Source organism: Carcharhinus amblyrhynchos, unplaced genomic scaffold (genome assembly GCF_965287045.1).
Source record: "Carcharhinus amblyrhynchos unplaced genomic scaffold, sCarAmb.v2.hapA scaffold_609, whole genome shotgun sequence".
NCBI classification, from domain to species: Eukaryota; Metazoa; Chordata; class Chondrichthyes; order Carcharhiniformes; family Carcharhinidae; genus Carcharhinus; species Carcharhinus amblyrhynchos.
In genome coordinates, this window is record NW_027650349.1 from 57,029 (window position 1) to 69,388 (window position 12,360).

At 50.3% G+C, this 12,360-nt stretch overlaps 1 protein-coding gene across 1 annotated transcript in view; it reads left to right on the plus strand.

Moving 5' to 3' along the window:
- Positions 1-1,045: 1,045 nt before the first annotated feature.
- Positions 1,046-12,360, plus strand: part of dcst1 (DC-STAMP domain containing 1) — a 38,765-nt gene continuing 27,450 nt past the window's right edge. The window contains exons 1-4 of the mRNA XM_080184201.1: positions 1,046-1,236; positions 1,328-1,335; positions 3,516-3,784; positions 11,503-11,581. Coding sequence (XP_080040327.1) covers positions 1,046-1,236; positions 1,328-1,335; positions 3,516-3,784; positions 11,503-11,581 — 547 coding nt within the window. The remainder of the gene's footprint in view (positions 1,237-1,327; positions 1,336-3,515; positions 3,785-11,502; positions 11,582-12,360) is intronic.

Below are 12,360 nucleotides of genomic sequence, written 5' to 3' on the forward strand. Positions count from 1 at the left end.
TCTCACTCACTCACTCTCTCACTCAATCTCTCACTCACTTACTCTTTCACTTACTCACTCACTCTTTCACTCACTCGCTCACTCACTCACTCACTCACTCGCTTACTCACTCACTCACTCTCACTCACTCACTCACTCACTCGCTCACTCACTCACTCACTCTCACTCACTCACTCAATCTCTCACTCAATCTCTCACTCACTCTTTCACTTACTCACCTACTCCCTCACTCTTTCACTGACTCACTTAATCTCTCACTCACTCATTCTCTCATTCACTCTCTTAATCTCACTCTCTCTCACTCGCTCACTCTCTCACTCACTCTCTCACTCTCTTATTCACTGACTCACTCATTCTCACTCACTCACTCTCTCTCTCACTCTCTCACTACTCACTCACTCTCACTCTCTCATTCACTCTCACTCACTTACTCTCTCATTCACTCACTCTCTGTCTCACTCACTCTCTCACTCACTCACTCTCTATCATTCACTCACTGACTCACTCACTCTCTCACTCTCTCACTCACTCACTCGATCTGTTGACTGACTGTGCATTGACCAATTATCTCCTTAACTGTTGTTCCTGTTTGTCGATCCGCCAATTACTGGCGGCCAACGTTCGAATGAGTAGCCAATGGGAGCTCGAGAATTCTGCCGCTCATTCCTATTGGCTGAGACCTCGGTTGGGGGTGTTGGGAGGGGGGGTGGGGCAAGGCCTCCTCCCCCCACCTCTGCGATTGGCTGGGGTTTGTGTTATGATTTGAGGGCCTCCCGTTTCCCTGGGCAACAGAACCTCCGTGGGGTTGGAGGAGGGGATGGAGGTTCCATGGTAGAAGTGAGAATTCCAACACTCCAGTTGCTTATACATTGTTGGGTTGGGATCACGGATTGGCGGTGGGGGTGGCGATAGCGCTGGAATGTGTGACCCATTGCTTCAGGAGAGAAGGCAGACAGGATTCCCTCACCCACAGCTCTACCGTGTGTGGGTGTGGAGGGGGAGGAGGGGAAGGTGAAATCCCGAGATCTATTGGGGAACCGCAGAGATGTGGGGAACCATTGTAGACGAGGCATTGGAGGAGGAGATCCCTCGTGGGGTCTGGATTCAACGTCCATCCTCCTGCCAGTCTAAATACCTCTCGAGGATTATCCAGCGATCTCAGAGAAGGATACAGAACCAGAAAAACCTTCTAGACAGTGGACAGCTACGGAAGAACTCCAAAAGCTTCAGAATGCGGTCAGACCTAATTATATCTCTCCTTTGAGAGTGACTAAAAATTCTGTTATTACTGTTTTGGTAATGAATGTTCCTTGTATGATTTGAACAGCGTCCCAGGTGAGTAAATAGTAAATCACACACATACAGAGACGCGAGGACTGATCAGGGTCAGTCAGCATGGCTTGGTGAGTGGAAAATCAGGTCTCACAAATTTGATTGAGTTTTTGTTTGAAGGGGTGACCAAGAAGGTAGATCAGGGTAATGCAGTTGATGTTGTCTACATGGACTTTAGCAAGGCCTTTGACCGCATGGTAGGTTGTTGCATAAGAGGGGTACAATATCAAGGGTAGGAGTCTTAGCAGTGTTCAGGAGCAGAAGGATCTTGGAGTCCGGGTCCACAGGACTCTTAAATCGCAGGTGGAGGATGTGGTCAAGAAGGCGTACGGTGTACTGGCCTACATTAATCGAGGGACTGAGTTTAGGAGTCGGGAGGTAATGCTGCAACTTTATAAGACCCTTGTCAGACCCCACTTGGAGTACTGTGCGCAGTTCTGGTCGCCTCACTACAGGAGGGATGTGGAGGCTATTGAGAGGGTGCAGAGGAGATTTACAAGGATGTTGCCTGGATTGGGAGGCATGCCTTATGAGGATAGGTTGAGGGAGCTCGGTCTTTTCTCCTTGGAGAGACGAAGGTTGAGAGGCGACCTGATAGAGGTTTATAAAATGTTGAGAGGAATAGATAGGGTGGATTCTCGGAGGCTATTCCCCAGGGCTGGAATGGTCGCTACGAGAGGACACAGGGTTAAGGTGCTGGGGAGCAGGTACAGAGGAGATGTCAGGGGTAAGTTTTTCACTCAGAGGGTGGTGAGTGAGTGGAATCGGCTGCTGTCGGTGGTGGTAGAGGCGAACTCGCTGGGGTCTTTTAAGAGACTTCTGGATGAGTATATGGGATCTAATGGGATTGAGGGTTATAGATAGGCCTGGTAGGTAGGGATATGATCGGCACAACTTGTGGGCCGAAGGGCCTGTTTGTGTTGTAGTTTTCCTATGTTCTATCAGGTTAAATCTCTCGGGATCCAGGGTGAGGTATCTAAATGGATACAAAATTGGCTTCTTGACAGAAGCCAGAGGGTGGCTGTAGAGGGTTATTTTTCAAACTGGAGGCCTGTGACCAGCCTCAGGGATCAGTGCTGGGCCCACTGTTATTTGTCATTTATATTAACGATTTGGATGAGAATATAGGAGGCATGGTTAGTAAGTTTGCCGATGACACCAAGATTGGTGGCATAGTGAAGAAAGTTATCTCCAATTGCAACGGGATCTTGATCAACTGGGCCAGTGGGCTGACGAATGGCAGATGCAGTTTAATTTAGATCAATGCGAGGTGATGCATTTTGGTTGATTGAACCAGGGCAGGAGTTACTCGGTTAATGGTAGGGTGTTGGGAGAGAGTTACAGAACAAAGAGATCTAGGGGTACAGGTTCACAGCCCCTTGAAAGTGGAGTCCCAGGTGGACAGAGTGGTGAAGAAGGCATTGGGCATGCTTGGTTTCATTGGTCAGAATACAGGAGTTGGGACGTCTTGTTGAAGTTGTACAAGACATTGGTAAGGCCACACTTGGAAATACTGTGTGCAGTTCTGGTCACCCTATTATATAAAGGATATTATTAAACTAGAAAGAGCGCAGAAAAGATTTACTAGGATGCTAACGGGACTTGATGGATTGAGTTATAAGGAGAGGCTGAATAGACTGGGACTTTTTTCTCTGGAGCGTAGGAGGCTGAGGGGTGATCTTATAGAGGTCTATAAAATAATGAGGGGCACAGATCAGCTAGATAGTCAATATCTTTTCCCCAAAGGTAGGGGAGTCTAAAACTAGAGGGCACAGGTTTAAGGTGAGAGGCGAGAGGGTCCAGAGGGGCAATTGTTTCACACAGAGGGTGGTGAGTGTCTGGAACGAGCTGCCAGAGGCAGTAGTAGAGGTGGGTACAATTTTATCTTTTAAAAAGCGTTTAGACGGTTACATGGGTAGAGAGGGATATGGGCCAAATGTGGGCAATTGGGATTAGCTTAGGGGTTTAAAAAGAAAGGACGGCATGGATGTGTTGGGCCGAAGGGCCTGTTTCCCTGCTGTAAACCTGTGTGTCTCTAATGTGTTACTTGTTTAGTTAAAGTTCCTGGTTATTTAACTAAAGTACCTTGCTAATTATTCACTGCAAGCGAGTGTCAGGCCTTAATGTTTATTAAACTCTAAACATTATGTAAGGACAAGTGATCCCTTCTCGAATAATTGTAGCAGATTATGCCAAGGGGATTTACCTCTGCGCCGTAACAGATGATATCATTTGGCCATCGACCCCACTTCAGCGAAGGGGGAACTGCTGGTCTCTATTCGCCCTGTCCGTGCCCCCTCATCATCTCGTACACCTCGGTCTCCTCTGCCCCAGAGCACACGACCCAAGCCCTCTCCAGCCCGCACGCTCCGCCCCAGGCAGCATCCTGGAGAATCTCCTCCGCTCTCCCTCCAGCCCAGTTGACCCTGCCGAAACTTCAGTTCATCAAACGGTTAGTCTCCCCTTCTCCCACGCGAAGGGTTTGGCCAAATGCCCCTCGGAGAGGGATGTGGAGAATGGCACAGTGGGGTTAGCGCTGCTGCCTCGCGGCGCCAGGGACCCGGGTTCGATTTCCCCGGCTCAGGTCACCGTCTGTGTGGACCCTGCACGTTCTCCCAGTGTCTGCGTGGGTTTCCTCCGGGTGCTCCGGTTTCCTCTCATAGTCCGAAAGATGTGCTGGTTGGGTGGATTGGCCATGCTAAATTGTCCCTTAGTGTCCAAAGATGTGCAGGTTAGGGTGGATTGGCCGTGCTAAATTGTCCCTTAGTGTCCAAAGATGTGCAGGTTAGGTGGATTGGCCATGCTAAATTGTCCCTTAGTGTCCAAAGGTGTGTAGGTTAGGGTGGATTGGCCGTGCTAAATTGTCCCTTAGTGTCCAAAGATGTGCAGGTTAGGGTGGATTGGCCATGCTAAATTGCCCCTTAGTGTCCAAAGATGTGCAGGTTAGGTGGATTGACCATGCTAAATTGCCCCTTAGTGTCCAAAGATGTGCTGGTTCGGTGGATTGGCCATGCTAAATTGCCCCTTAGTGTCCAAAGATGTGCTGGTTCGGTGGATTGGCCATGCTAAATTGTCCCTTAGTGTCCAAAGATGTGCAGGTTAGGTGGATTGACCATGCTAAATTGCCCCTTAGTGTCCAAAGATGTGCAGGTTAGGTGGATTGACCATGCTAAATTGCCCCTTAGTGTCCAAAGATGTGCTGGTTCGGTGGATTGGCCATGCTAAATTGTCCCTTAGTGTCCAAAGATGTGCAGGTTAGGTGGATTGACCATGCTAAATTGCCCCTTAGTGTCCAAAGATGTGCTGGTTCGGTGGATTGGCCATGCTAAATTGTCCCTTAGTGTCCAAAGATGTGCAGGTTAGGTGGATTGGCCATGCTAAATTGCCCCTTAGTGTCCAAAGATGTGCAGGTTAGGTGGATTGGCCATGCTAAATTGCCCCTTAGTGTCCAAAGATGTGTAGGTTAGGGTGGATTGGCCATGCTAAATTGCCCCTTAGTGTCCAAAGATGTGCACGTTAGGGGGATTGGCCATGCTAAATTGCCCCTTAGTGTCCAAAGATGTGCGCGTTAGGGGGATTGACCATGCTAAATTTCCCCTTAGTGTCCCGGGATGCTCAGGTTAGAGGGATTAATGGGGAAATATGTAGGGTTATGGGGATTCGGCCTGGGTGGGATTGTGGTCGGTGTAGACTCGATGGGCCAAATGGCTTCCTTCTGTAAGCATTCTGAGGATCTGAAGACTTGTTCCCAGCAAGGGAAGAATGGAGTCAGTTCACGTGGAGAGAAAGACTGGGAGAAGTTGGGATTCTTCCCTTTGGAGCCCTGGAAACAGATTCAATTGGAATTTTCAAAAAGGGGGGAATTGGAAAAATGCTGGAAGGAGGAAAATTTGCCAGGATGTGGGGGGGCGGTTGGAAGAGCTTGCAGGAGGGAGGAGGGGATTAAAGATATAATTTAAATACTTGTATACTTAAAGGTGTTGCGGGTTGCTTTAAGATCTGATTACACGATTTGACGGCGGCATCATTAGGGTGTTGCCACATTTGTTTCCAGCTTTGTAGGGCAGCGAGCAGCTTCTCAATAAAACCTGATGTTGTTAGCTTGAATCTACGCGGGCAAAGTACGTTCCTTTCTTCCGATTAAAGCCCACAGCCCCCAAGATGATTGGAACGTGATAGAGGGAGCTTTCACTCAGCTAGCACAGGCACGGAAGGGGCGGAATGGCCTTTACCTTTGTGTGTGAACACCGAGGAATCTATGAAATCACAGGGCATCAGTTCTAAAAGATATTCTCCATTCTCCGTGTCACAAAGAAATGGTGGTGTCAGAAAAGAGGTTCTGCAAATTGGAGCTCTTAGAAGGTAGAGACTGAGGGAGATTAAGCAGTGCAGACAGCAATAAGGGTGGTTCAGAGTACTGAGCGTCGCAGAATAAAAGTCTAGCGTTCGAAATAATGGGGGAGATGGAAAGCTAGCAGTAAATATGAATGGGAATCTGAGGCGGGAGTGGAGAGAGCAGAGAGGAAAGTGGAGAGGGAGGAAGAGAGCGCAGAGGAGAGCAGAGAGAGAAAGAAAAAGGCAGGAAGAGAGCGCGGAGGAGAGCGTGGAGTGGGCGGATGGCGAGACAGACGGCACGCCGGGCGGGGACAGCGACGCGGCAGCAGAGAGAGGGGGGGAGGGAGATGAGGGGCTGGAGACAGAGGGAGGGGAGGAGAGTTGGGGGCGGGAGAGGAGAGGAGGCTGGAGGGCAGCGAGCGCGGAGAGGCGAGGGAGCAGCAAGAAGAGGGGAGAGAAGGAGAGGAAGAATGGAGAGGTGACGGAGGCTGGAGAGAGGAAAGGATCCCGTAAAAACAACGGAAAACGGCCTCACTCAAGTACGTGGGAACAGACTCAGCACTAACCCCGTGCTGTACCTGTCCTGGGAGTGTTTGATGGGGGGACAGTGTAGAGGGAGCTTTACTCTGTATCTAACCCCGTGCTGTACCTGTCCTGGGAGTGTTTGATGGGGGACAGTGTAGAGGGAGCTTTACTCTGTATCTAACCCCGTGCTGTACCTGTCCTGGGAGTGTTTGATGGGGGGACAGTGTAGAGGGAGCTTTACTCTGTATCTAACCCCGTGCTGTACCTGTCCTGGGAGTGTTTGATGGGGGACAGTGTAGAGGGAGCTTTACTCTGTATCTAACCCCGTGCTGTACCTGTCCTGGGAGTGTTTGATGGGGGGACAGTGTAGAGGGAGCTTTACTGTGTATCTAACCCCGTGCTGTACCTGTCCTGGGAGTGTTTGATGGGGGACAGTGTAGAGGGAGCTTTACTCTGTATCTAACCCCGTGCTGTACCTGTCCTGGGAGTGTTTGATGGGGGGACAGTGTAGAGGGAGCTTTACTCTGTATCTAACCCCGTGCTGTACCTGTCCTGGGAGTGTTTGATGGGGGACAGTGTAGAGGGAGCTTTACTCTGTATCTAACCCCGTGCTGTACCTGTCCTGGGAGTGTTTGATGGGGGGACAGTGTAGAGGGAGCTTTACTGTGTATCTAACCCCGTGCTGTACCTGTCCTGGGAGTGTTTGATGGGGGGGACAGTGTAGAGGGAGCTTTACTGTGTATCTAACCCCGTGCTGTACCTGTCCTGGGAGTGTTTGATTGGGGGGGACAGTGTAGAGGGAGCTTTACTCTGTACCTAACCCCGTGCTGTACCTGTCCTGGGAGTGTTTGATGGGGGGGACAGTGTAGAGGGAGCTTTACTCTGTATCTAACCCCGTGCTGTACCTGTCCTGGGAGTGTTTGATGGGGGGGACAGTGTAGAGGGAGCTTTACTCTGTATCTAACCCCGTGCTGTACCTGTCCTGGGAGTGTTTGAGTGGGACAGTGTAGAGGGAGCTTTACTCTGTATCTAACCCCGTGCTGTACCTGTCCTGGGAGTGTTTGATGGGGGGAACAGTGTAGAGGGAGCTTTACTCTGTATCTAACCCCGTGCTGTACCTGTCCTGGGAGTGTTTGATGGGGGGGACAGTGTAGAGGGAGCTTTACTCTGTATCTAACCCCGTGCTGTACCTGTCCTGGGAGTGTTTGATGGGGGGACAGTGTAGAGGGAGCTTTACTCTGTATCTAACCCCGTGCTGTACCTGTCTTGGGAGTGTTTGATGGGGGGACAGTGTAGAGGGAGCTTTACTCTGTATCTAACCCCGTGCTGTACCTGTCCTGGGAGTGTTTGATGGGGGACAGTGTAGAGGGAGCTTTACTCTGTATCTAACCCCGTGCTGTACCTGTCCTGGGAGTGTTTGATGGGGGGGACAGTGTAGAGGGAGCTTTACTCTGTATCTAACCCCGTGCTGTACCTGTCCTGGGAGTGTTTGATGGGGGGGACAGTGTAGAGGGAGCTTTACTCTGTATCTAACCCCGTGCTGTACCTGTCCTGGGAGTGTTTGATGGGGGGGACAGTGTAGAGGGAGCTTTACTCTGTGTCTAACCCCGTGCTGTACCTGTCCTGGGAGTGTTTGATGGGGGGACAGTGTAGAGGGAGCTTTACTCTGTATCTAACCCCGTGCTGTACCTGTCCTGGGAGTGTTTGATGGGGGGGACAGTGTAGAGGGAGCTTTACTGTGTATCTAACCCCGTGCTGTACCTGTCCTGGGAGTGTTTGATTGGGGGGAACAGTGTAGAGGGAGCTTTACTCTGTATCTAATCCCGTGCTGTCCCTGTCCTGGGAGTGTTTGATGGGGGGACAGTGTAGAGGGAGCTTTACTCTGTACCTAACCCCGTGCTGTACCTGTCCTGGGAGTGTTTGATGGGGGGACAGTGTAGAGGGAGCTTTACTCTGTATCTAACCCCGTGCTGTACCTGTCCTGGGAGTGTTTGATGGGGGACAGTGTAGAGGGAACTTTACTCTGTATCTAACCCCGTGCTGTACCTGTCCTGGGCGTATTTGATGGGGGACAGTTTAGAGGGAGCTTTACTCTGTATCTAACCCCGTGCTGTACCTGTCCTGGGAGTATTTGATGGGGGACAGTGTAGAGGGAGCTTTACTCTGTATCTAACCCCGTGCTGTCCCTGTCCTGGGAGTGTTTGATGGGGGGGACAGTGTAGAGGGAGCTTTACTCTGTATCTAACCCCGTGCTGTACCTGTCCTGGGAGTGTTTGATGGGGGGGACAGTGTAGAGGGAGCTTTACTCTGTATCTAACCCCGTGCTGTACCTGTCCTGGGAGTGTTTGATGGGATGAATTCTGTTCTTCATTGTTAAATAACTCCCTAAATTCCCTGCAGCTCTCCAATCTTTCTTCTCCTGGTGCTGTTCTCCTGTTTTCGTTCGATTCCTATGGAGTGAACCCTCCGAATTTTGGATAACCAAGTTCTTCTTGGGATATGGCGTGGGATCAATTTTTGGGATAGGTGCGTGTTTTGCCGAATTTTACCTTCTTGTTCATTCGGTCGCCTGGACAGTGTTCGATATAGAACATAGAACATTACCCTGAGGTTGTGCCCTCTCTGGTTCTAGTTTTTCCTACTGGTGGAAACACCCTCTCCACGTCCACTCTATCCAGGGCCTCGCAGTATCCTGTAAGTTTCAATAAGATCCCCCCCCGCCATCCTTCTAAACTCCAATGAGTACAGACCCAGAGTCCTCAACCCCTTCCTCATCCGACAAGCTCTTCATTCCAGGGATCATTCTTGTGTTAACCTCCTCTGGACCCTTTCCAAGGCCGGCACGTCCTTCCATAGACCAAAACTGCTCCCAATGCTCCAAATGGGGTCTGACCAGAGCCTGATACAGCCTCAGAAGTCCATCCCCGCTCTTGTATTCTCTCGACATGAATGCTAACATTGCATTTGCCTTCCTAACTGCCGACTGAACCTGCACCTTAACCTTAAGAGCATCTTGAACAAGGATTCCCAAGTCCCTTTGTGTTTCTGATTCCCGAAGCACTTCCCCACTTAGAAAATAGTCTGTGCCTCCATTCCTCCTTCCAATGTCTATAACCTCACACTTTTCCACATTGTATTCCACCTGCCACTTTTTTGCCCACTCTCCGAACCTGTCCGAGTCCTTCTGCAGCACCCCCCTCGCTCTCTCAATGCTACCTGTCCTTGATGTATAACGCTTAACAAATCTATCCAACATGTTCCTCCAAAGCCCGTCCCGTAGACAGGGTCCCGTCATACAGGCCCATTGAGCCTGCACCGACAACAGTCCCACCCAGGCCCGATCTGGGTGGCACAGTGGGGTTGGCACCGCTGCCTCGCAGCGCCAGGGACCCGGGTTCGATCCCTGGTTCGGGTCACTGTCTGTGTGGAGTCTGCACGTTCTCCCTGTGTCTACGTGGGTTTCCTCCCACAGTCCAAAGATGTGTAGGTTAGGGTGGATTGGCCATGCTAAATTGCCCCTTAGTGTCCAAAGATGTGTAGGTTAGGGTGGATTGGCCATGCTAAATTGTCCCTTAGTGTCCAAAGATGTGTAGGTTAGGGTGGATTGGCCGTGCTAAATTGCCCCTTAGTGTCCAAAGATGTGTAGGTTGGGTGGATTGGCCATGCTAAATTGTCCCTTAGTGTCCAAAGATGTGTAGGTTAGGGTGGATTGGCCATGCTAAATTGTCCCTTAGTGTCCAAAGATGTGTAGGTTAGGGTGGATTGGCCATGCTAAATTGTCCCTTAGTGTCCAAAGATGTGTAGGTTAGGGTGGATTGGCCATGCTAAATTGTCCCTTAGTGTCCAAAGATGTGTAGGTTAGGGTGGATTGGCCATGCTAAATTGTCCCTTAGTGTCCAAAGATGTGTAGGTTAGGGTGGATTGGCCATGCTAAATTGTCCCTTAGTGTCCAAAGATGTGTAGGTTAGGGTGGATTGGCTGTGCTAAATTGTCCCTTAGTGTCCAAAGATGTGTAGGTTAGGGTGGATTGGCTGTGCTAAATTGTCCCTTAGTGTCCAAAGATGTGTAGGTTAGGGTGGATTGGCTGTGCTAAATTGTCCCTTAGTGTCCAAAGATGTGCTGGTTAGGGTGGATTGGCCATGCTAAATTGCCCCTTAGTGTCGGGGGATTAGCAGGGTGAATGTGTGGGGTTAAGGGAATAGGGCTTGTAAAGGATTGCGATCGATGCAGACTCAATGGGCTGAATGGCCTCCTTCAGCACTACAGGGATTCTGTGATTCACTTGAGTTTATTTGTCAGTGTCACGAGTAAGGCTTACATTAACAGTGCAATGAAGTTCCTGTGAAAATCCCGTAGTCGCCACAATCCTGTTCGGGTTACGCTGAGGGAGAATTTAGCACGGCCCGATCCACACCCTAACCAGCACAGTCTTTCGGACTGTGGGAGGAAACCGGAGCACCCGGAGGAAACCCACGCAGACACGGGGAGAATGTGCAGACTCCACACAGACAGTGATCTAAACTGGGAATCGAACCCGGGTCCCTGGCGCCGTAACCAGCTGTGCCACCGTGGTCAGAATTCTACAGAGCTGACTGCGTTTTTGAACTTGTAGATTTGGGTTTGCGTTGCGCATCACTTCTGGTCCCCTTTCTATCCAAACAGGATCTGAATTTGATTTATTATTGTCTCATGTATTGGGGTCCCTCTGCGCTCCCTGAGCACCAAAACTGAGAATGTTGATCAGGATATGTCGCTGTGTGTTCTGGATCGACCCTGCAGTCCTGTGGTCTGTTCTTTCTGGATGTATCACAGCTCGGTCTGGGCTCCTGCTCTGCCCAAGACCGCAAGGAACTACAAAAGGGTGGTGAATGTAGCCCCAATCCCATCACGCAAACCAGCCTCCCATCCATTGACTCTGTCTACACTTCCCGCTGCCTCGGGGAAAAGCAGCCGGGATAATCAAGGACCACCCCCCCCGACACACCCCGGACATTCTCTCTTCCACCTTCTTCCGTCGGGGAAAAAGGTACAAAAGTCTGAGGTCCCGTACCGACCGACTCAAGAACAGCTTCTTCCCTGCTGCTGTCAGACTTTTGAATGGACCTACCTCGCATTAAGTTGATCTTTCTCTACACCCTCGCTGTGACTGTAACACTACATTCTGCACCCTCTCCTTTCCTTCTCTATGAACGGTATGCTTTGTATAGCGCGCAAGAAACAATACTTTTCACCGTATCCCAATACATGTGACAATAATAAATCAAATCTAACCAACATTTGACCCACTGAAATAACTTTCCATTCTATTCCTCAGGTTTTTACTTTATTATTGTCCATCAACTGGATCTTTACGAGGACCACAAGCAATATATTCTCTATGGATTGTGCAGTGAGTAACATCAAGGGAGCTTTACTCTGTATCTAACCCCGTGCTGTACCTGTCCTGGGAGTGTTTGATGGGGGGACAGTGTAGAGGGAGCTTTACTCTGTATCTAACCCCATGCTATACCTGCCCTGGGAGTGTTTGATGGGGACAGTGTAGAGGGAGCTTTACTCTGTATCTAACCCCATGCTGTACCTGCCCTGGGAGTGTTTGATGGGGACAGTGTAGAGGGAGCTTTACTCTGTATCTAACCCCGTGCTGTACCTGTCCTGGGAGTGTTTGATGGGGGGACAGTGTAGAGGGAGTTTACTCTGTATCTAACCCCGTGCTGTACCTGTCCTGGGAGTGTTTGATGGGGACAGTGTAGAGGGAGCTTTACTCTGTATCTAACCCCATGCTGTACCTGTCCTGGGAGTGTTTGATGGGGACAGTGTAGAGGGAGCTTTACTCTGTATCTAACCCTGTGCTGTACCTGTCCTGGGAGTGTTTGATGGGGGGACAGTGTAGAGGGAGCTTTACTCTGTATCTAACCCCGTGCTGTACCTGTCCTGGGAGTGTTTGATGGGGGGGACAGTGTAGAGGGAGCTTTACTCTGTATCTAACCCTGTGCTGTACCTGTCCTGGGAGTGTTTGATGGGGGGACAGTGTAGAGGGAGCTTTACTCTGTATCTAACCCTGTGCTGTACCTGTCCTGGGAGTGTTTGATGGGGGGGACAGTGTAGAGGGAGCTTTACTCTGTATCTAACCCTGTGCTGTACCTGTCCTGGGAGTGTTTGATGGGGGGA